The sequence below is a fragment of the Triplophysa dalaica genome, chromosome 22 (genome assembly GCF_015846415.1).
Source record: "Triplophysa dalaica isolate WHDGS20190420 chromosome 22, ASM1584641v1, whole genome shotgun sequence".
NCBI lineage: Eukaryota > Metazoa > Chordata > Actinopteri > Cypriniformes > Nemacheilidae > Triplophysa > Triplophysa dalaica.
The window spans coordinates 18,237,515-18,261,076 of record NC_079563.1 but is presented as its reverse complement, the minus strand read 5'-3'; the positions used below and the strand labels follow the sequence as shown (position 1 = coordinate 18,261,076).

Sequence of the window (23,562 nt, the reverse complement as noted above, 5' to 3'; positions counted from 1 at the left end):
ATTCTATAAAGAAACATTTTAAAATGTAAGCCTTGTATTGAAATGATCAAAAATAAAACTAATGTCTATGAAAACAAGCAAAGATTTGTGTCTTTAGTCTGAGTTGTGCCTTATATCAATAATCAGAAAAGATAAAACTGTTTTCAGAACTTCTGCTTTCACAAGTTATTTCTGTGAGTGAAATCGTCACATTATCTGCTCTTTAAACACGTGTGCACAGGCCGTTTTCTAAAACTCAGAGATTTGTTAATTAAATGATCGTGAATAAGGCCATTTGGGTTTTTATAATAATGGAATGTAAATTACAGAACTCTCAAACAGAAAGTTGATGGAGCTATAGGGTCTCTGCGCTTCATCGGTAGTGGCGTGGAGGTGGGCTGTGATGCTGGAGGGCGGCTCGTCGGGATGGGGGGCTATGGCGGGACATGTGTCGTGGGGGGGAGCGATAGCGCGGAGGAGGTGACCCTCTACTCTGGTAGGGGGGGGTGTAGCGACCGCGAGACCTAGACCTAGACCTAGACCTGGACCTGGACCGGGACCGGGAACGCGAGCGACCCCAGCTCGTACCCCTGTCCTCCATCACTCTGATGTATGAAGTCTCTCCCTGCAAAACAGACATTGAGATTTCTTCAAGTTGGATGAGCTCAAAATGATCGTCTCGTCAATGCCTCATCCCAAACCCACGCGACTGGTTGATGTAGAAACTGTTTAAATAACAAATGTGTGTTCAGAACAGCCCTCACCTGGTGCGATCTGAACTCTGTGTTGTCCAGACGACGCAGAGCATACTCCATATCCTCACGCCTGAGGAATTCAACCACACCCTCCCCATCCCGCTGCACGTCAGCGAAACACACGTCACCCGCTTCCCGCATGTGATCTTTCAGGTCCTGCCAGCTGCCTGTGGGAGGCAGACCTGCAGAAGCGGCAACAGGGCACGTCTGAGACATTTGTTTCATCTTCAAAAATCATGCTACAAAATGCTTTAAGAAGTACTGTCAAATGAAATAGGACATTAAGAGAAGACTTTTTACATTCCTAAAGCACAGAAACTTTATATACACCTGTCATATACCTGCTTGATATATATGAAATAACAGCGCTACATGATGTGAGCCAGAAGTTATTTTAGAGTTGTGTTGTGTATAATGCACTTAATAGAACCAATAAAACAATATGTCCTTGCACCATGAACCCATCAAGTTTGACATGTATGATTTAATTGTCAAAGGTCTCCAGAAAAGAGAAAGAAGAGAATCGGAGAATAATCAGCGCTGGCTGTTTGCATGGGTTATATTTTGAAGCTACGCTCAAGCAACATATAAAAGCCCCAGACTGTTACAAGAAACTTTAGCCCATATGAGTGTCGTTTTAAACGATGGGTGAAAAGTTCAGTTGGGAATGCGTCATGTTTGCAACACAGGCCATAGGTGTTAATGCTTTTAGAAATGCTATGGCCCGGTTTCACAGACAAAGCTTAGCTTAAACCAGCTCTACGGCTCAGTTGGGTTCGGATATTTGAGTCACTAATAAAAAATTTGACAAAACAATGGCACTGACATATTTTACAATATGTTAGGGCAAGTTATTTTCAATTGAGACAGCTCAAGCATTCATTAAAATCTGGGACTAGCCTTAAGCCTCCTCTGTGAAATGGGGACTATATGTATGTTTCAGTTCTGTAAAGACGTAAGTGCCAACGGTTCTGCGAGATGATATCTCCATTGCAGGTAACAAGGATAGTTTGTATTTAGTAAGGGGAACGATGTATAGCACACTTTTGATGAGTGTGTCTTTTGTAGAGTCCAAATAAGGAGTCTATATCCTGCTACGTAGCCCCTCTGCATACCCGGGGCACTATAAAAAGAGACACTGGACATGTTTCAAGGACGAACCTCGTGGCGAAGGCTTCTTGTTGTTATTTTTGTTTGATTACTTTTTAAGTAACTAAGCCATTCTCTATGGTGATGCGATAAACCTCTTTTAACACGTCTCCGTGTTATGTAATTACAAATATGCTTATTATCTGAACCTTAATAAAACCACCTAACTAGTCAAAGTGACCAAACCTAGCAGGACACCGCCCCCGGGGCAACTGGACGCCTGACAGGGCACTCAATCTGTAGGTGGGATCATAATCATAGTGTGCATTTAGAGGCATTTCAAGGCAAATGCATGTGCATAGGATGTAGTGAACTTTTAAGGGTTGTGTTAGTTGTTGTTCGGATGTATTGGGAGTCCAGGAGGTCTATAAACACCTTTTATGACAGTAGAAGCACATTATTACATTTGGATATAAACCTGCACTAAAGAATTTGTTTACAATAAGACCAGGAACATCTATTTTGATGTCACAATGACACAACAGACTAAACATTTAACTCACCGGTCACAAGAACCTGGAACTCGGATCTACGGACCACCGGCATAAACCTCCTCCCCTCTCCTCTTCCACCTCCTCCTCCTCCTCCTCCTCTTCCTCCTCCTCCTCCCGCAGGTCCACTAAACTTAGATCCAGAGGATCGCGGGTATTCCACACGCAGCTTACTGTTTCCAAATTCATATCCATTCCTTCCAAAGACAGCGTCCTCCGCATCCCTACAGGAAGAGAGGAAAGTGCTCCTAATTTTCTTTCTATACTTGAAAAGCCCATCCAAGTTCTCGGAGGCTGTGCGACTCACCGTGGATCCTCAAAACGGACAAAGGCAAACGGGATGGTGCTTCGGTTGTTCTTCAGCTCAATATCCCGTATTTTTCCGTATTTGTAGAAGATATCCTCAATGTCCCTCTCCTGCACGTCCATAGGAAGGTTTCCCACATAGATCCGCCCGTCCGACATGGCTTAAACCCTGCTAACACAAACCGAATGGAGCTGCAGCCTTCGTAGAAAAAAAGCGATTCCACCACACGGCGTTCAGAATATCCCAACTCTAGTCCGTCCTTCTAATATCCCCTATTTAAAACTCTAAATTCTGGTGGTGGCAGTACATGTTGAGTTCAAGTAACCCAGCATAGGACCCCCTCCAGGATCAAAGTCTGAAAACTTAGAAACAGAGGATAATCAATACAACACCCCTGTTGTTTTACACTACACAATCAACATGCATCAGATGCGTGTTAAAGGGGTTTGTGTGCGATCTGCTGCTTTGAATCAAATCCAACACATTTGAATAACGTCTTCAAACCAGATATTCTGGTAGGTCAATCCATGCGTCATTTAAAAGAGGATTTACATCACAGGCACGTCTTTACAAGTTCACAGTCAGACTTGCTTTATTAACAGAATTCAATGTGAATAATTGATACGTTTTCTTGCAAATACATGATTTAATCACATATAATACATAACCATGCTTTGTAGGGCCAAGTATTATTCTTATGCTGATATAATAAACATTATGTGACTATGCCCTTTAAAAAAGTAATTTTGTTGTTTCGTTTAACACATGTATACACACACTTTAATACAAATACCATAGTTAAATCATGATTCATTTGTTGGAATGATAATGCTTTTACTGTAGTAACCAACCATCGTTTAGGTAGTAAACACCAGATAATTCACGTAAGGGTGCTCTTTGTCAGGATTGAACAAAACCCTCACTCAAATAACAGCCAAAACAGATTAGAACTATGAACAATTGCCATTAAAATAATAAATACACGTTGTGTAGTGTTTCTAGTAAATTGAAAATGTTGTGTAAAAAGAACTGTATACACATTAATATAGATATTTGCCTTATAAAATATAAACTGAGACTTTCTGTTATTGTTAAAAAACTGTTTTAAGACATAATAATTAACATGGAAAACACATGAATAGCCATGACAGCAGTGCTACTATATCATCTCCACTAATGTACTAACGTACAAACTTCACTACCCTCACCTATTTGTATATATATTTGAAACATAAACACACGATATTAAGGTTAATAAATGTAATATACTATCATTTGTACATTTGAATCCACATTTAAACATTGATTGCATTAGCATACTAGCTGGTAGCTAACGTTAGCTCCTTTGTTGAGACAGTTGCTCAATGCAACATGACAAAGAAGAGGAAATTAAAACAAACTGTCTCCTTGTACGGGAATGTGTTTTAATATATAAAACCAAAAAGTAAAACTCGTGGAAATTAATTAATTTACCTCTATAATCTGCAGTTGGTGATAAAATTCCACAGATAAACAAGCGCGCGCGCTTCCCCGCCCCGGATCAGGAAGTGAAACAAACGTTCGCCCCCTTCAGGCCAAAACAGCAACAGCAACAAACACGTAAAAAACTAAAAATATTAAAACTTATGCATGTTGCGCCCTGATCGCCGTGACGCAATTAAACATGGTTTTACAACAATAGCCATAGTATTGAAACGTTTTACCACAGCAAATTGTATTAAATCCGCAAAAGACACACTTTAATAAAAGTGGACATTAAAAAGTAAATAAATAAATGATGGTGTCCAGGTAGAAAAGTAGTGAGAGTTTAATATCATTTAGAAAAATGATCATTATATTTTCATTACGTTGTGAAATAATTATGCATCAGAGCAGTAGCCTATGCCTATTTATTGCACTGCTTCTAAATTTTATTTTAATTTAGGAAAACGAGAATGTTTTGAAAATCAGATAAAATAATAAGAATCACAGACTCATAATCAAAATCATCACAGAGACATCCTAAATATAGACTTGATTTATGTCTTTTTCACATTTTTACTTGCTGTCACATCAAACCTGGTTATATCCCATTATAAACTAATTGTCAATGTGACTTGTAATGGTTTTCATTGCTTCATATTATAATTGTTTGGGTAAACTTTGCCTGGACATTTGGACATGCTTTTGGGGCAGTTGTGGAATACTTATGTAATAAGGTCCTATACGGAAATATAGGCGAGAGAGCTGAAAGGGGTGGAACAGTGGTTAAGGATCAGGACTGATAAATTAAATATTGCTAATTAAATCCTGATAAGGTAGAAATCTGAGCAGCAGGTCTAACTTAAGGTTCAGGTCATTTTAGATAAAAGCATCTGTAAAATGCTTCTTTTCATCAGCAGCATGAAAACATCTTTCAAATCAATAAATATTGTTTATTAAGAGGGCTAAAAACTTTTCATGTATTATGCATCATAAGAGTGTTTGAATCATGAGAGAATAGAGTGTGACATGACTTGGGTGTGTGTAACAGGTGCATCAATTGATTGCGCACATCTGATGTTTCGTAAACCATAAATCAAACAAGATAACAATGAAAAAACAATGATGCTCAGTTACAGACTAACTTGGTACTTACAATAAACCTAACAAGATACAGTTCATGTAAGAACAGTTAAGCATAAAGACAAAAATCATTTCAACAAAGTAAACACATAGTTTGGACATTCAAAATACAATATAGCAGGAGTATTACTAAATACATGTACATTGTTGGCTGTTATGGCTTATTTAGGTTATTTTGAAATGATTAAGTTACATCACCAGCGCACAATAACATTTTGATTGGACAGCAGAATGATGCCCCCCCCTTGTTTTGATTAAAGTCATCCAAACAGAAGAGACACTTCCTCATGAACAGGTTAAACTGTAGAGGATTAAAAGGAGAACATCATATTGAATAAATTACAGGATGCTTTGTACTAAACATTGTCATCTTTGTCGTTGGTCATGAAGAAACAGGTTTTGTAGAAATTCATGTGTTAATTTCATCTTGGTTTAACTAGGACTAACATCAGGTAGGCAACAAGACATTTATTTATGAACAAATTGCTAAACCCTGGGTGTTTTTAATAGATATATAATAATACACAATGGAATGTTAAAGCTTATTAGTTGTGCTGTGATGCATTCTTCGTTTATTTTTAATAATGACTAATGTCTGAGATGCACTTTACAAACTTTCGTTTTTTTTATTGAACTTTCTGCCTCCTGTTTTTAGAAGAAAACCATTTTTGTTTTATTTATTAATTGATTCTGTTTCAAATAAACAATTCTTACAAAGCCTATTACTAGAAACACAGAAACTCTATGCACAATGTTACACAACCATGTATAAAAAAATTGTTGCCGTAATCTAAACTGTAACTGACATTATGGTTTAGCTTTTATTTATGCATAATATAATCTTTTATACCCTCACATAAATTGCATTGTAGGATCCATGCCAATAATGTGTTTGAAGAGAAAGTCATAAAACTGGTGATTCATTTACCAATGAAAAAAAATATCTTGTATGTGCCTCCATATTATACCACAATATAATTTTCCGTCAAGTCAGATCACTTTCTAACTGCTATTAATTAGTTTTGAAAGTTTCGAGAAATTAAACTGTAAAACCAGGACATATTTTTTAAACACTCATTGTGGCCTCACGTGTCTTGACTCTTGCTGCATTTGGATGATTTATTTTAAGGATTCAAGAGTCGAAAAGTGCATCATGGGGAAGAAAACAAACCCACGATTGAAACACAAGTTGATTATGGGAACTCTTGTGATTTGCATGATGGGTATTTACTGTTTTTCTGCGCAGACAAATCACGACACAAACAGGTATCTATGTTTACATTTTTCATATAGCCTACAGTAAATAATGACATATGCTTAGGATTTGTGCTGTTGAAAATTTTATTAAGTAATTTGAACTGAATAAAAACAGAGCAAAAAGCATAGTTACGATTCTAATTTGGATAAAAATGGATTTAAATTAAACAACTTTTGTCAATAGTCTTTTTTAACATACTTATATTTGAGTATGAATAAACCATTAACATTTTATCATACAAATATTTCTGTAAACTTGTTGTAAATATATAGACATTGACTTTTAAATAAATTAACGTTCATTTTATAGACCACGACAAATTCAGACAAATGACATTAATTTAAATGAATAAGATTGTGTAATATTAAATAATACAAATTAATAAAAGCATGAGGTCTTAAGTTCTTAGAAAGATATCAAAAAACATAATCACAACAAAATAAGCATCCAAATTGATACTTATACTGTATATCAAGATCATGTTTACTTATTTATCATTTTTTGCAAACCTCAATTAAATGTCTCTGTAATGTGACTGAATTTCTTGTGTGAATTTCTTCAAACTGTAAATCAATTCAGAATTTAACAAATGTCTATATTATCCTAACAATCATTTAAATGTTTTCTGTTTTCTTTTTCACATCCCTTAGTGCTTCTTTTGCCTCGTGTCCTCAAGTCACACCGCAGATCTCGAATAATTCCTCCGCAGAAAATGTGACCTGTAAGCCAAAGGTCAACCTGATGTTCATGAAAACCCACAAGACCGGCAGCAGCACTATGCTAAACATTCTCCTTCGTTTTGGAGAAAAGAATCAATTAAAGTTTGCGCTCCCAAACAGTCGGAACGACTTTTTCTACCCATCTACATTCTTTCGCAGTCAGGTGAAGAACTACCGCCCGGGCCTGTGCTACAACATCGTCTGCAACCACATGCGCTTCAATGCACCTGAGGTAGAGAAGCTGTTCCCGGGAGACGCTGCCTTCTTCACCATCCTAAGAGACCCTGCGGAGCTATTTGAATCCTCCTTTCACTACTACAAAGGGTACGTGCCTCAAACATGGAGGATACCCGGAAAAAACAAACTTTCTGAGTTTCTTACAAACCCGAGCCGCTACTTCAATCCAGAAGGAATCAACAGCTTCTATCTGAGGAACCTGCAGATTTTTGACCTCGGCTTCGAGAACAATTTGGAGGTCGACGATCCACGAGTACATGAAAGCATAGAGTACGTGGCAAAGCGTTTTCAACTAGTTTTGATTTCAGATCACTTTGAAGAGTCCCTCATTCTACTGAAAGATGCCCTGTGCTGGCAGATGGATGACATGCTGTTCTTTAAACTCAATGCTCGAAGAGCCGTGTCTGTTTCTGCTATGAGCCCCGATCTCAAGGGCAAAGCTCGAGAGTGGAACGGCGCAGACTGGAAGCTCTATCAACATTTTAATGCCACTTTCTGGGCTCGGGTGGAGGCCTATGGACGGAGGCGGATGGAAGAGGATGTGAGGGAGTTACACAGGAGGAACGCAGAAATGGAGGCCATATGCATTGACGGTCGGGGAGCGGTAGTGGCAGAGGACATCACAGATGTACATATGAAGCCCTGGCAGCCTCTTGGAGATGCTGCTATACTAGGGTACAATCTGAGGGCGGATATACCCCAACAGTTCAGTGACCTCTGCCGGAAGATGTTGACCCCCGAGATTCAGTATTTGACAGATTTAGGTGTCGATTTGTGGCTCACTAGATTATGGGGCTGGTTCAAAGACAATGTGTTATCATGATAGAGATCTTGTTGCACACTTTTGTGTTATTTTTGTTAATAAAATATATAATGCTATATTTGATATTTAACAATTATTTGCTAGGCTTTGGTTAATATTTAGTATATAAATACAAACTATTTGTAAGAATTATACTTGCTTGTAACGTTATATTTTATATAGAAGCCAATAACAGAAGTCTTAATTGTATCTAATGTTATTTTTTGAACATTGTTGTTGTGAACTTGTTGTTTACTAGAACATCCATGCACAATGTAATGCTTCATGTGATTGCGGCTCAGTGTTCATCTTTTTACATGTCGGAAGGAAGTCTCAAAACAGTTTATATTAATTTTAGTTTGTTTTTATTCATGGTCACTAATTTCAGAAAGCAGCTGACCTAACGTTATTTTCGCATTATAATAAACTGATGGAACATTCCATGGTTTGATCATTCGGTGAGGAAATTTTTTTGCACGGTTGACAGTATCATCTTTTTGTACTGCAAAACACAGCTTCAATTGAAAAAATAAAAGAGAAAAATATAAAATGGATTTGGTTTATTGTGGCACAATATTTTACAACCATCTGAAAATATTGCATGGTGTTTTTAAGCAAAAACTATATACATATATATATATATAGTAAATATTTTGTACACCTCAAAAAAACAAGATTTGCAGAAATATGAATGTGCTCAAAGCTCACCACACACCTTAAAATGACACGAAGCGACAAATCACATGGAAATGAATGATTTATTTTTGAGTTCATCATTTCTCAAATGCAATTATTTTACCACCACACGGTCCTTATAATATAAAAAGCAGAAGTCTGGAACGATTTTCTGTTCGTGTCCTCGAGGTGGCGCTCCACTACTGAAACAAACGAAGTAATCACGTGATCATCATAACTACATGATTTGATTGAACAAATGCATGGTCGCTGTTTCAATCGGCGACTCCATTACAAACACATGTATTTATAATATTTAAACCAAACATATTCGTGCATATAATTTCCTCAAGTGACACAAAAAAGACTTAATATTTCGGCGTTTGGGGCCACCAAGCGTCTCCTGGAGGAAAAACTCGTCATCGCAAAACCTCCTCTGTCCTCTGATGACTCCGTCTTCTGCGGAAGGGGGCGTGGTCCCAGAGAGACCGCCCACCATCAGGCGATCCTCAGCCCGTCAGACGCGCGCTGCACTGCAGAGCCGGAATGGGGGGTTCGGCCCCGGGCCACCACCATTCTATTAAGCCAGATAGTGGGAGCGGGTGGTCGGATCCTGTCTTCTGCAGCCTTGTATGGGATGCAAGAGTCCCCGCAAGGCTGCTTCGGCCACTTGGGTCTTTTCCTGTGCGCGAGCGACTTTCCAGCAGCCTTTCTGGAGCGAAGCAGCAAGTTTACAGTGAAAGGACAAGAACAAAGGCTTCATCTGTGAGTAAACCGCAACACATTCGACAAAAGTGCGACGGGCTTTTATAAAGAAACAGAAACGGACGTTTGAGACTTATTTAATGTCTTAAGTTGTTTTGGCGTTGGTTGATCCACACGGTGCGAGAAAAACGCAAAAGAAAAACGAGTAAAGACAGAAACGGTAGAAGAGAGGAATAGCGAAAGTGCGGATATCCGAGCGACTCTTTTGTTTCGTCTGCTGTTGAATCGAAAGGACATTAACATTTAAAAACACGATTTATTATGACGGAAAATAACGTGAATGTGCTCTAATAGATAGTGAAAGACGAGCTGCCCCCTGCCAGGGCTGAATGTACTCTTTGTACCCAGACACAAGCTGACTGTATTCCACAGTCTTCCACCTACACACATATTCACAGTTTTAGAGAATTATCTGTATTAAAATGTGTTGTATGAACAAATTTTTCTTTCATAAACGTGTCACACATTTGAGATGAATGCGAGGAAGTGTTAAATCCACAGCAGACTTCAAATGTTAAATTGTTGCAATGTAACAATCGTCAAATGTTACAGTTGAACATGTGTGTCAGTCGGATTTCAGTATTGTGAGCACGTCTGATGGCTTTGGAAAAGCCAGACAGCATTCGCAGCTCCCTGCCAGACTGATTTCTTGGTTCATGTTAGGACACGGTGCCTTTTTCTCTTTTTTTACCGTGCAGGTCTACCACAAAATGTCCCTGAGAGATCCGGACTGTGTTTGGAGCTGCGAAGCAGTTCCATGCACGGCACTGTCCTAAAATTAGACTCACAGATGAAGTCATGCATACGGGCATTGGCTGTCTTCTGTTATTCTAGTCAGCATTCCCAACAGCCGAATGACAATGTCATGTCTTTAAAGGGATTCTTTTCACATTTAAAATGCATTTGACATGACCACAAAACCAAGCTTGAAACGATAATGGGTCTGCATGCAGTTCTTTTAGGACTGCCTCCCCATCACTTTTGCATAACCCTTTCATGCATCGTGACAACGGAGCATGTGTGTGTGTTCTTTAAAAGATCTCATATTAAGACTGTAGGCTTGATGGAGAGAGAGAGTTAATAAAAATAACCGGGGTAGAATAGGGTATGGTTGGTGCAGACGTGCTCCCTTCAGATATGGCCGGATCTGTGTCAACAGGGGCGTGTTTCAACAGTCAGTCTGTTCTGCAGCAGGCAGCTGGGTTCATCGGGTTCGTGCGCGCTCAGTATGGCGGGGGGAATGTGACCTCGTTTGACTGGATTTGGAAATATTCCAAGCTGCAGTCAGGGAAGTGGAATGGGAGGCAGGTGCCTGGCCCCACCACTGCGAGCATATGCGTTCGCTTAAGAAAAGACATATTGTGCCTCATTTATATTTGATGGGAGTATAAATGTCTTCGTGTTGTAAGCCCGCACAAAATATATATCAGATGTATTCTGTCTTTGTTTTAAGACTCGACTGAGTCGGCAGGAATGTGGGAGTGAAAGTTTATGACTTCACATTTCTGTCTTCGCTCTATTTCTGTGAGATATGATTCATGCAACATTTTATTAGGAATAAGAAATAAATGTTTTACATGTGAATTAAACGTTATATGTATGCTGTGATTTCCAAATTTAATTTGTAAGGATATGCTTTGCAGACTCTTTTCCACGCAACACTTCATGGTGACTATATTCTCAAATGTGTGTCTCTCTCTCTCTCTCTCTCTCTCTCTCTCTCTCTCTCTCTCTCTCTTTTGTCTCTCTCTCTCTTTTGTCTCTCTCTCTCTTTTGTCTCTCTTTTTCTATCTCTCTCTCTCTTTCCGTCTCTCGCTGTCTCTCTCTCTCTCTCTCCCTGTCTCTCTCTCTCGCTGTCTCTCTTTCTCTTTTGTCTCTCTTTTTCTATCTCTCTCTCTCTCTTTCCATCTCTCTCTCTCTCTCTCTGTCTCTCTCTCTCTCTCTCTCTCTCTCTCTCTCTCTCTCCCCTGCAGGCAAAATGGAGTGCTTTGAATGCTTCAAAATGACACCAACAGAACCCATAGGGAATCCAATAAGGTGAGTTCCACAGCCCAGATTTTATAAAATAAAAGTCCTGCAGTAAACCTATGTTTTTTAACATGCACGTTCACCAGGTTGGTTTCTCTTTATCTGTTGTGCGTTATATTACTCAGAGCTGACAGCCGCGTTCCTGAACCTGGTGGCGCGGAGAGGAACTGCCACGAAAAATCAACATTCCTCCTGTATGATGTAGGATAGACAATGGCTGTGCCATTTACACCATCTGGGGATATTATGTCCTAATGTATATTATTTTTATTTTCTAAATCATGTATATCCTTATTTTTTACGGTTATGGCGGGCGGCGCAGATTAAATATGACGCTGGGGCTTTTCCCCTTCTATGTGATTAATAATATTTTAGACAAACCTGGGACTCTAAGCCTTGATGATATGCTCTGTGGAGAGCGCGTCAGTTGAGACACACAGCACCTCAAGACGGACTCGAGCGACTGGAGCTTCACTAAAGACCCACATGTCTGTGTTTGCAAACTCTACGTGGGCCCTCGAGGGCCTGGAACCTCACGGCGGCAGCAACAGCGTGTCTTCCACTTATCCACTTCTACTTTGCACGGCAGGAATTGTTCATCCACCTCATTATTCATAGTGTAGCTTCTGTAAGCAAACAAAATGTGTCAAGTCTACATGTCAGTGATCTTTATACATGAATTTACTGGGAACGATACTACATGACAAACTATGTTGAAGATTTCCCCAATTGGCTACAATTTGATTTTGTGAGTGCAACCTCATAACCTCAAAAATGTCTTTTTGTTTTACACAATATAACATTTTTGAAAAACAAGAAAAGCCTTTTCCAGTGTTGCTGGCATTGACCAGCATTTCTGTTAATTGGCCGACCTGCGCAATGATCACGATGTATCCATCGGTGTCTATCACTACCAAACCCACACACACCCAAAAAACGGTGTTTCACCCCGAAAAACACACTCAGATCCGTTCATATGTGAATACTTTGTATTAGCACCGGACCTGTCGCCATTACAAAACTGTAATTTCAATCCATACTTACATACCTTACAGTATTTACTAAGGCTCAGAGTCCCCACTTTCCATGCAGTTTCTTAAAAAAAGCTATGGAGTTCTTTATTGTTTTTAATTTTTTAGAATTTGCTTGTTAGTTTTTAGTTGCTTTGCCAGTATATTAAAGTGTAATCATGTACGTTGTGATATAGAATAGCTTTAGAGATGCATTGTTTCCTTGTGGTAAGTGATCGAGATGCTGCCACGGATTTGAGACACTGATGAATGGTGCTATTTTGGACTTTAATCTGCTCCTTGGTAAGGAAGCTCAGATGGGTTTGTATTTTCATGTTCGGAGGAGGTGTTCTTTGTTGTCTGGTTGTCGTAACTTGGATCGGATTGACTTTATTTCCCCCCTTTCGTTTCTGTGTGGCTTTCTCAATGGACATCAAAACAGACTTGGCAAATCTTCCTTGGAGATTTACAGAACTCTTAAACTCTAGACAGTTGGAGCAATCACAAAACTGCAATTATGAACACCCGTTAATATAAAGGTTTAATTCAAGGAGTAGGCACAAGTCTCTTATGGCAATAGTCAACTTTGCATAGTCCATACCAAATTACAATGTATTGTTTCTGAACTACATCAAGGACACGTTAAAATATTACCGTAATGACCTGTCCTAACCAAATGCAACGCGACATAGGGTAGAACTACTATTTCTTAATTCTCATTGGCCCAAAATCCAGCTTCACATAACACATGCATTAAACGTTTGAAATCGTGTCACGCGTTGTCAGTTTGGGCAGACGCATTGCTTTTGATGAAAACTTGTTTAGGACACGGTTTGAAACAACATGGAGGATTGTTCCAGGCCGTTGAAGTTTGCTGTGCACAGTCCCAGGGTGACGGGTTATATAGTGTATATATACCAGGGCAGCTGAGGACAGAATTCTTGCATCAACTGGGAACGTTAATAAATAGAAAAATGACTCGTCTGTTTAGTGCACGGGGTCCTTTGATGTATTTTCTAATGCAAAAATGTAGCATCAATAGTCTCATTGATATTGGGTCAATGAGTTTTATGGGTTTTAGGAACCCAAAGCTTTATATTTATTCTTTTGGGTGATTAATCTAAGTAGCAAGTTATCGTTGCTCTGTATTTGCAGTTTTGTCTTTGCTTCTAGTTAACATACTTGTAACAATCATAACACAATAACCAACTGAAAGCCCACGTTATTTTCTTAGTCTTCCATTTGTACAACTATAGCGGGGACCTTCCCAACTCAATCTAGTCTTTCCTTAGTGCATATCGACTGCATGATCTTTGCTTTTCAGTTTCCTTTTTTTATATCGTGAAAATAATTCTAAACACAGTTTCTTCTGATAGACTAGGTAAAGCCAACTGTGTTGTAAATAGCTAGTGAATAGCTTGTAGTATGTTGAAATGTTCTGTGTAACTGTGTGTGATTGGTGTACAAAACATGAAGTTTAGCTTTGTGATCTTTATAATGATGCCCTAGTATTTCATGTCATTTTGCAACTTAAGCTCTAGTTGAATAAATATGCAAGCTCTGACTACTGTTGTCTTTATTCGCCCATTAATACAAATGATTTGACTCTTTTTTTTTCCATTCTCATTACTTCACCTTTGGGTCGTTCCAAACCTGTATACATTTATTAGTTCTGCTAAACACAAAGGAAGATATTTGGAAGAATGTCAGTAACCAAACGGACCTCGTCCCCCATTTACCGCCATAGTAGGGAATATGGGGGTCAATGGGGCATGATATCTGACATTCTTCCAAATATCTTGCTTCGTGTTTAACAGAACAAAGACAATTATACAGGTTAGGAACAATCTGAGGGTGCACAAGTAAATGACAGAATTGTCATCATTGGGGGAACTATGCTCTGAGGTTTTAAAAATTATTTGTGTTTGTTCTACTAAAGGCCGTTAAAGTTAACAAGATACAGAATAAGAAAATTTCATTTGCAATAGTTTTAGCCTTCTAACAGAAAGGTCTGTGGGACAGACTCATTGGTTGTCACATTCTGAAAGGCCATAAAATATTTTCACATCAGTAATCACATGGAAAGTGCCTCCAAGCTGAATTCTGTCCTTGGCAACAACTCTTGTTGGCATTTGTAATACTAAAACACAGAACATTTTATTAGCGGATCTCTTAGATGTCCGTGATTCACAGATGGTGTTGAAAAGTCTATGTAATTGACAACAGCTCTGCAACATTTGAAGGAGACTGCTTGTCCATGAGCATTTTAAAAGGATTCGTAGATCTGGACATTTTATTCTGGCTTGAAATACATTTGCTTCTCCATTTTTCACTCTAATGATCTCTTGGCACAAAAGCCTTTTGAATTACAGAGCGTTGCTGGTCATGTGCACGGTATGATCGCATAGCCCTAGTCCTTTAACCACATTTTGCTAGAATTAGGAGGTGTCCACTCCTACGGAAATGAGATGCCGATTAAACAAGATCTGCTTGAATCTCTTTCTGACTTCGACTTGATGACCTTTATTTATATTAAATGCGCAAAGCTCTGGTAACACGAATTTGCAAAATACACTTGGAATTATGTGATCTAATCAAATGACATTATGAAGTGTTAAGACAGTTTGTATCGCTGAATAAATACAGTCCTGCATGTTTTTCATTATTTCAGCTACACCAAAACCAGACATGCAACTGTCCATAAGAGTGATGTAGATTATCTGTAATAATTGGATAAGAGGGCCGTGCTTTGTTTGCAGGAAGGGAAGGTATCCTGTTTACATGAAGCACGCTTCGCATTGCTGTTGTCTTCCGGGGTTCAGAAAACAGGACATATTTAGGACACTAGTCTCAGATAATCTTATTTGCATTTCTAAACAAATTCATTGAGTAAAATATTAGTAGGCTACAGAACTGTTTTCATTGTATCACTAACCAAAGACATCGATAGGCCTGTTGCTGTGATGTGCCAACAGCGCCGCCATACTGGCTAGGGCAAGACTGTCCTATAAAGTAATTAATAAATGAGTTAATCAAAAAAATTTCAATGTTTTATAATCCAAGTGAAGTTCAACAATGTTTCTCTCCATTTACTAATCTCAATAGACATTAGTAATTGTGAAAACTCACTTGTGCCTCACTCATATGTCTTCTTAGGTAATAATTGTGGAGACATATTTAATGCCACATGGGTTGATTGCTTAAAAAAGGTACTATAGCACTAAAAGTAGTTCTTTGCTCGTACCAAAATATGGTTCTGTACACCACTAAAAGTGATTCCCCTATGATTACGAGCCACTTTTATACAGCACTAATTTTTTGAGTGAATGTTGTGTATGTTTCGGTGCACACTAAATCATGCATCGTTGGTTAAAATCTGGGTAAAACCCTAAACTTCGCTTTGTATCCATTGCAGAATGTCCATATTTGACAGAACCATGGGACAGTTTGTGACTCAATTGTTAAGTATTTTTGGACCCAATGTGTGAGAAAACTGGATGTTGAGAAACTAGACTTTTTGTCAAGATGCAAACCATGGAAAATAATAGTTTCCATTTGTGTGAAAAGAAAAGCAACAACAGAAACAAACACAAAGCTCGGCTTGTATATTGGCCTTGTTTCTGTGTCCTATAATCACTTAGGAGGTGAACGAGTGCATCTGGCACGATGTCCTGGACGTCTGCCACAACACATACAAACTATTGCAGCTGAACCGAGATGAAAACAAATCTCACCTGACACAACAGAACTTCAACGGTTTCTTTATAAAGACCTGCATTTGTTTTCTCTCGAGGAAGAATCACATGTTTACATTGTACTGATACACTTTTATCTTCTTTGATCTAGCAACGTTTGTTTGAAGCCCTGATTGAAATTGCTCATACTATGCCGCTAACTTGTGATACAATTGTGAATGTATTTATGTATAGACAATCATAGACATAACGCATCTAAAACCTATTATAATCTATAATAAAATACGGCAAAAGTTAATGTTTGATGGCATCTTGTTTTGCAAACGATCTTCTCCGCAGCGACAAAACAATTCCTATATGTGACCCCGGACGACAAAACCAGTCTTAAGGGTCAGTTTTTTGAAATTGAGATCTTACATCGACTGAAAGCTGAAGAAATAAGCTTTCTATTGATATATGTTCTGTGAGGATAGGACACTATCTTTGAAACTGTTTAGAAAGCTGGAATCTGAGGGTGCAAAAAAAGCAAAATATTGAGAAAATAGCCTTTGAAGTTGTTAATCTCAGGCATTGTAGCAGGCCCACTCACAAAAAGAAAGTTTTTATACATTTACGGTAGGAAATTTATAAAATATCTTCATGTAACATGATCTTTACTTAATAACCTAATGATTTTTGGAAAAAAATTAAAATCTGTCATTTTTACCCCAACAATGTATTTTTGGCGAGAACTAAAAATGTTCCCGTGCTACTTATGACTGGTTTTGTTGTCCAGGGTCAAATATTATTACAAAATGTCTCTTTTCCCTTAACTTTAAATGAATTTCTTATTAATACTTCATAGACATTTTAAAACTCGCGCACTTTTTTGGCGACCCTCGTACAAAGAGAAATTTATGCACAAAAATGTCAGCTAGATTGGGTAATAGTAGGCCTATTAAAATATTAACGTGCACTTCATTATTAAAAAAAAATACCTAAATAATAAAGAGTTTTTTTTTCTTGATCCGAACGGCAGCGCTCGTGGAGTCCACTGTTGCTATAGTAACCTCCTCATACGAGCGCAAAACGCGTAATAATACGCGCTCTGGCAGATTCTTCAAAGCTTTGTGATGAATAAAACGTTGTTTTATAATTTTTTTCAATATGACATGTTGAATTATTAGATGAACAGTTTGGGTCCTGGGTGCTGATTGGCCATTCACATCCATGACGTAAGCACCTATGGCGACCACCAGCTGCTATGTAAATTGCTACGCCACCAACGTTGTTTCACAGCGTAGTGATACAGTGTCAGTTCTGCGGCCCAGCACTGAGCATTATAGATGTCTATTGTCTTCTGTATTTGACTCTGTAATCTCTGTAAAAAGCAACATGAACTGTCCAGGACATTCCAGATAAGACAGACATGGAAACATCCAGTGCAAGGTTCAAACTGAATATTGTATTTTGAAAAGCTGCCCATTGCCTAAATAGTCTACAATTTATACTACAATTCAATGTTCATATATTACAAAACAAACACTTAAAGCCAAAGCTATAATGTGATTCCCTTAAAATCACTTTAAATAATTAATGTGTTTCATTATGAAGATTTAGAATTGACTTAATTTCACATGTGACCATAGACAACAAAACCTTAGGTAACATTTTTAGTAATTGCCAAAAATTACAGATTTTTCTTTTACGCCAAAAATCATTATGATATTAAGATCATTTTCCATGAAGACTACAAAGGCTATTTTCTCAATATTTTGCTTTTTTGCACCATCAGATTCCAGCTTCCAGTTCCGACAGATATTGTCCTATCCTAAAAAACCATATATCAATAGAAAGCTTATTTCTTCAGCTTTCAGACGATGTAAAAATCCCTTAAGACTGGTTTAGTCATCCAGGGTCACGCATCTGGGCGTGTGAACAGTGTCCTTGTAAAAGGGGTCATGGGTTGAGTGATGTGGTGTGTGGTCAGACATGCATTTGTTTCTAGCCAAGGACGAGCCCTGGTCCTGGATTTTAGCATCCACTTCTTAGATCACTTATGGTCATGATGAATGATAAAAATAGCAGTGACATTTTATTTTGCAATGTACTGTAGATTTAAACATACTGATGACAATTTTATTTGACACATAAATTGAAATGAATACATTTGTGACAGACTACCACTAGAGGGAACTGCTGTGCATGGACACACATTCTACATATAACATTTGTAAATCTTTCATGACCACATTTTATTATTAACATGGGGACGCTCAAGTATATAAATAAAACAGCACATAACTCTCGACTCCACCTTCTGGCTTTAGCGCACCACAGATACATGCCAAGACACGCACAGGAGACCAAAACAGAAAAATAAAAGCGCACTGTAATTCCTTTGGAATGTATTTATTGACAAGAACTTTCTGCAGAAGTTGACTTTCCAGTTTATCTACAGTGTTTTAGACAGAAATCACAGGCTACGTTATTGTGCAAAAACAAAACAAACATACAGCAGCAACGTTTCCTACAGCAGAGTCTAAAATCTACATTATGAATAATAATAATACTACGAAACACTATTACCATCATTCTCACGTGCTGTTTGACCTCACAGACATTTAATACTGCACGCAGATGTGTTCAATAAGAGTCTGATGCGTTTATCAGACGCAGTGTGTGACAACTCATCCTTCATTCGATTGTCAGTTTTGAATATTATTCCTAGGTTTCTCACACGGTTCCACAGAAACATCAGGACAACAAGAACTTCACGCCTCACTCACAGCAAGGAAACAGATTTTTTATGGTAATACATGAATTGAGCGTGAGTTAAGATGGAAACGGCACGTGAAAACCACCGTGGGTGTTTCCCTGAGCGTGATCTTCTCGGTCCACTGACAATCTGTTCGCTCGTCCTCGACGCGTCTGTTGCGGAACTCATGTTTCTGTTTTCACTCGAGAAGTGTGTATGGTTTTCACCACCTTGGCGCTGGACCTCGTGTCCTGTTCAGAGCCCTCCGAGATGTCGTCTTTCGAGGCCTTTTTCTTCTTAAACACCACAAACACATCAGATGGCATTAGTCACAGGTATAAATACGAGTTTAGATGAGGTATGTGAAAGTCAAAGAGGCAGATTTGTGCACAAAACACGACGTTCTTCCTTGTCATCACCTTGTTTCTCTCTCTTATATTTACTTTTCGGCATGTTTTTTGAATGTCGTATGGATTTATCGTTGCACAAAATATCGCAGTATGAAACTTACATGTAACTATGTTCTTTAAGACATCACATTATTCTTATGCATTATTCTTGAGCTCAATTGTTTCAGTGACAGACCCATTCCATTTTTTATTTTTAACATACAAATGGTTTAACGAAATCTCAATTTTGATCAATTATACTGTATAACAAATTGTACACAAAAAAGCTATCAGGAAATTCTCGATGTTTCGAAATGAAATCAGTTACATTGTAAAAATATCCGGCGACTGACCTGTGCAGGGGTGGAACTGGAACCAGGCACATCAGCGGTTCGGGTGACAGGCAGAGGAGGCACCAGATCGGTCCGAGAGCTGCTGACGTGCACATACAAAATAAAGAGCCGATCTGAGAACAGTTATGACCGTATGTGATATGATGCTTTCAGGAGGATCAGACATGGACTTACTTGACCTCTGAGAGCACAGATCTCTCTCCATCGGAACAGTGCGAGCGTCGATACTGCCGGAAGCTTCGAGGAGAGTGTGAATGACGGATCTTGATCGGGTCACCTTGTGTTCTGAAATGAGAAGCATGCAGTTGTTTGTTCTTCAGTTTGACATGGTCATTGTAACTCGCCCCTCTATGTGATTCTCCTAGAATCTGTTACGGGTTATAAACTCAGCGTTTAGTGAACTAACATCCTAAAATATAAAACTTGTATATTCTTGTAACTTGTAATATTAGTGCATGTTTTTTCATAGTCAGGTTAGAGCCATTTTCAGAATTGTCACATCCATAACTCTAAACATTCCTTATAATTTCACTCTTGTCATAAATGAATAAATGACAACTCCTGCTTAATCTCTTTTTGTAAAACACTGGTCAAATACGTATTCTAGAGTCTTAGACCTTTCCAATGATGTATAGTTAGTTTGTCATGATTAGATAAGATTTTTGTTGTGAAATATTGAAGTAAACCTGGGTGTTCCAATAGTGGAACTGTTATATTTATATTTCAGTTTTTGAAAGTAACGTTCAACACTTGGATGGTAATAAACCTAGTGTAAAACATGTTTTTAATACAAAATGTCCATACGGCGGACTTGGGACAATATGATTTGACTCACTCCACTTTCTTGTATGGAATCTCCTTCAACTGGTCCTCCGTGAGACCCGACGAATCAACCAAGTCCTTCCTGCATGCAAACATGACATCATCACAAACCCCTGCAGCCAATCAGATGCGTCATATCTAACACCGAGAGAAAACACTCACTGTATGTGTTTCCAGAGCTGTTCCTTAGCTTGCACATCGGGACTCCGTCTGCGACAGACACCAAGAAAAAAATTTCAACATAGGAATACTTCAAAAAGGAACCATGTGAGGAAAACAAATGTCATCGATTAATGGCTCATCTAATTCAATCCAGAATGCTTACGATCTGGAGCGGTGACGCGAGCGCCGTTGGTTCGAATCGTTGGTGTTCTTTTCTTTCTGTCTACGGAGAACAACCTCCCACTGTGGCCCGGAGTCCACCATCTCGTTTTCCTGCCGGGACCTTCAATGGAATAAAAACAATTTTTTGCAATTCTTGTCAATTGAAAATAAGTGACAGAGCTCGTGCATGTTAGACCAAGTGCTATGCATCATACGTTATATATATCATAAGGTTATATCACAACCGTGAATTAAAATTTCTCCTACTTTAAAGCAGGTTTTGTACCACACACGTACATAACTAAAACTCTTTTTTAATATAATAACAAAATGCACACAATTACCAACACAGAAAAGCTGTAACACATCTTCATTTGCTCTAGTAACAATTCTCTTTTTTTAAACTATCAATGACATTCTCATATATAAGGACCAGCGGGACCTGTGATTTCTCACCGGTTTCTTTTTTTACGCTGCTCCCTGTTAGAATTCTCAGATTCGCTTCCACTACTAGTGTTTCCACGGGAACGGGACCTTAGAGACAAATTGATGGGGTTAAAGGTCGACGACACCATGAAAGAAGGAAATAGTAATAAATTACGATATGCTAATGAATCCTCCCCTATATCAGTTTTTAAGAATAGACGTAGATCAATCCTGGCATTGAGTCAATGAGAAGACAGAAATAAACCCAAACCTTCTCCTGTGCTGTTTGTTGACCTGCTGGTCTTCAGCGCTGCGACCTCTCCTGTTGAGACATGAAACAATCAGAAGGTGTTTAACGCGACGCAGTCATCTGACAGATACAGTCAGAATCTCCTGCGACGCTTTGAGGATTCATCAGTATTTATTTATTCGGAGAAGTTCTTTCATCAGGTTTCTCGCCCGAGGGGCGACGTCAAGGCTTACAGACACCCAGAGGCACGAATTCATAACCAGAAAAACTCCTTTTGTTATCAAGCTCGCGAAAGATTGTTCTGAAAAATATCGGTCTATACTTGATACTAATTCTTACACAAAGATTTGTCTGCCATATCATCCTTGGCGTTTTTTATTTAATGTCCTATATTTATTTATTTGGTAAGCTCTAGCAGTCTTCTGATCATGCTATCAGATTTACTTACATTATCCGTAACACAAAACATGTCAAAGACCATGCACAATTCTATATTCAATGTTTTACAAATGTTAAATAAGACTAAAAGAGATAGAAATAAACTTAATTCATCTTTTTTGTACTTGACTTCTTAATGCTAAACATTAGAAAACAAAGACAGGCATTTCAAGAGCTCTCACTGTGTCACACAAAGGACTTTTGCTGCAGTTATTTTCCACTAGATGGAGCAAATGTGTCTCAGGATTTGGGTTCAAAAATGAGCCTCATGTGGCCCTTAACAGTACATTAACACAGAAGGTCACTAATAAAAAAAGACTGAATGGAGAAAAGAGAAACAGACGGTAAACATCTTCACACAAAGCCATGCACCCGTGAGCTCGCACCTGCGGCGGGCCGAGTGAGAAACCTCGTTCTCGCTGCCTCCTGACGGCGTCCGCCTGTGAGCTTTTGGGAATTTGGGAGATTTGTTCCGCTCGCTGGCCGAGTTGTACAGTCCGCTGAGATAAAGCAAAGACAGGGGCTTAGTGTGATCATCAAAATATAAGAATGTGAAGAACAAAAAGAAAACGCTGATAATACCACTGTGTATCATGGAATGATATTGAATAAAAAGTCATGATTGAGATTAAATGGAGAGCTAACAGAAACGTCTCATTTGTGTCTCAGATATTTCTCCTGAGAAAAACAACCAGAAATCTCACAAACGCCTCACTCATGTTTAACAGATTTTTTAAGTCTGCATTAAAAAGTTTTAAAAATATTATTGAAGATCTCAATTTAAAATTTCTCATCAAATTGATCCAAATTCACATGATTTGACCTCCGCAATCGAAATTCATTTGACACCTCCGTACACTTCACGCATTTTAACAATCGTCTCGTTTGCTTCCGTTTATTTCTCCTAAGAGAAACATCTGAGACAAAGTCCATTCTTTGTGATTACATTAGTTTGAACGCTTGTGATGTTCAGTCTATTGTGAATTGAGTTAAAAAAAAAGGATCTCGGTTGAGTACCTCTGTGGAGCATCTTCTTCCCATGGTGCACTGGGTTTGTTCTGCCGGTCTTCAGTTGTGTTGTCCGTCTTCACTTTGGGGCTTTTGGTAAACACAAGACTGAATGTTGGATATTTGTGGGAGTCTAAAAATACTTGTGGCTACATTTTAAGACACAATTGTTTCTTATTGAGATTGAACAGAAAACAAAATGAGATATGAAGTCTCCTAATTAAGAGAACCATAAAGAACCAAGTCAGATATCTTAAACATTTCTTATCCGTATGACAACAATGAACTCATTTGCATATACTTTTATGCCTTCTTTTATATAATGCTTTGATGAAACATAT

At 38.4% G+C, this 23,562-nt stretch overlaps 3 protein-coding genes and 1 long non-coding RNA gene across 8 annotated transcripts in view; 2 read left to right on the top strand and 2 right to left on the bottom strand.

Moving 5' to 3' along the window:
* Window positions 1–348: 348 nt before the first annotated feature.
* Window positions 349–4,254, bottom strand: srsf9 (serine and arginine rich splicing factor 9). 2 transcript variants are annotated; one of them, XM_056737215.1, is made up of 5 exons: window positions 4,155–4,254; window positions 2,682–3,043; window positions 2,387–2,598; window positions 744–916; window positions 349–604 (listed from the first exon to the last, which is right to left on the bottom strand). In XM_056737215.1, exons 2-5 carry the CDS (start codon window positions 2,837–2,839, stop codon window positions 353–355), a joined length of 795 nt encoding a protein of 264 aa, XP_056593193.1. In that variant the 5' UTR covers window positions 2,840–3,043; window positions 4,155–4,254; the 3' UTR covers window positions 349–352. The 2 variants fall into 2 exon arrangements, with proteins under 2 accessions (XP_056593193.1, XP_056593194.1); XM_056737216.1 differs by having other exon boundaries at window positions 2,682–2,849; window positions 4,155–4,239.
* A 1,386-nt stretch (window positions 4,255–5,640) lies between these two features.
* Window positions 5,641–8,322, top strand: gal3st1b (galactose-3-O-sulfotransferase 1b). The gene is made up of 3 exons (XM_056737214.1): window positions 5,641–5,737; window positions 6,415–6,551; window positions 7,194–8,322. The coding sequence occupies exons 2-3, from the start codon at window positions 6,439–6,441 to the stop codon at window positions 8,320–8,322; spliced, it is 1,242 nt and encodes a 413-aa protein (XP_056593192.1). The 5' UTR covers window positions 5,641–5,737; window positions 6,415–6,438.
* A 1,135-nt stretch (window positions 8,323–9,457) lies between these two features.
* Window positions 9,458–14,343, top strand: LOC130412239 (uncharacterized). The gene is made up of 3 exons (XR_008905177.1): window positions 9,458–9,741; window positions 11,715–11,778; window positions 11,895–14,343. It is a non-coding gene; the product is annotated as an uncharacterized LOC130412239 (long non-coding RNA).
* A 4,506-nt stretch (window positions 14,344–18,849) lies between these two features.
* Window positions 18,850–23,562, bottom strand: part of epb41l4a (erythrocyte membrane protein band 4.1 like 4A) — a 30,383-nt gene continuing 25,670 nt past the window's right edge. The window contains exons 14-23 of one of the 4 annotated variants that reach the window (XM_056737329.1): window positions 23,231–23,311; window positions 22,600–22,713; window positions 21,797–21,847; window positions 21,556–21,633; window positions 21,101–21,220; window positions 20,938–20,985; window positions 20,789–20,857; window positions 20,128–20,238; window positions 19,954–20,035; window positions 18,850–19,507 (exon numbers count right to left, since the gene is read on the bottom strand). In XM_056737329.1, the coding sequence (XP_056593307.1) occupies window positions 19,397–19,507; window positions 19,954–20,035; window positions 20,128–20,238; window positions 20,789–20,857; window positions 20,938–20,985; window positions 21,101–21,220; window positions 21,556–21,633; window positions 21,797–21,847; window positions 22,600–22,713; window positions 23,231–23,311 (865 nt within the window). In that variant the 3' untranslated portion in view covers window positions 18,850–19,396. The remainder of the gene's footprint in view (window positions 19,508–19,953; window positions 20,036–20,127; window positions 20,239–20,788; window positions 20,858–20,937; window positions 20,986–21,100; window positions 21,221–21,555; window positions 21,634–21,796; window positions 21,848–22,599; window positions 22,714–23,230; window positions 23,312–23,562) is intronic. The other 3 variants (XM_056737331.1, XM_056737330.1, XM_056737332.1) reach the window with 3 other exon arrangements.

What these genes read in the sequence shown, in the direction of transcription:
- srsf9 (XM_056737215.1), bottom strand. Translation starts at nt 2,839, where the DNA reads ATGTCGGACGGGCGGATCTATGTGGGAAACCTTCCTATGGACGTGCAG. An exon ending in GTCCGTTTTGAGGATCCACG is followed by an intron (nt 2,599 to 2,681) that starts GTGAGTCGCACA and finishes CTCTTCCTGTAG; the next exon opens with GGATGCGGAGGACGCTGTCT. An exon ending in CAGAGTTCAGATCGCACCAG is followed by an intron (nt 605 to 743) that starts GTGAGGGCTGTT and finishes TCTGTTTTGCAG; the next exon opens with GGAGAGACTTCATACATCAG.
- gal3st1b (XM_056737214.1), top strand. Translation starts at nt 6,439, where the DNA reads ATGGGGAAGAAAACAAACCCACGATTGAAACACAAGTTGATTATGGGA. An exon ending in ACAAATCACGACACAAACAG is followed by an intron (nt 6,552 to 7,193) that starts GTATCTATGTTT and finishes CACATCCCTTAG; the next exon opens with TGCTTCTTTTGCCTCGTGTC.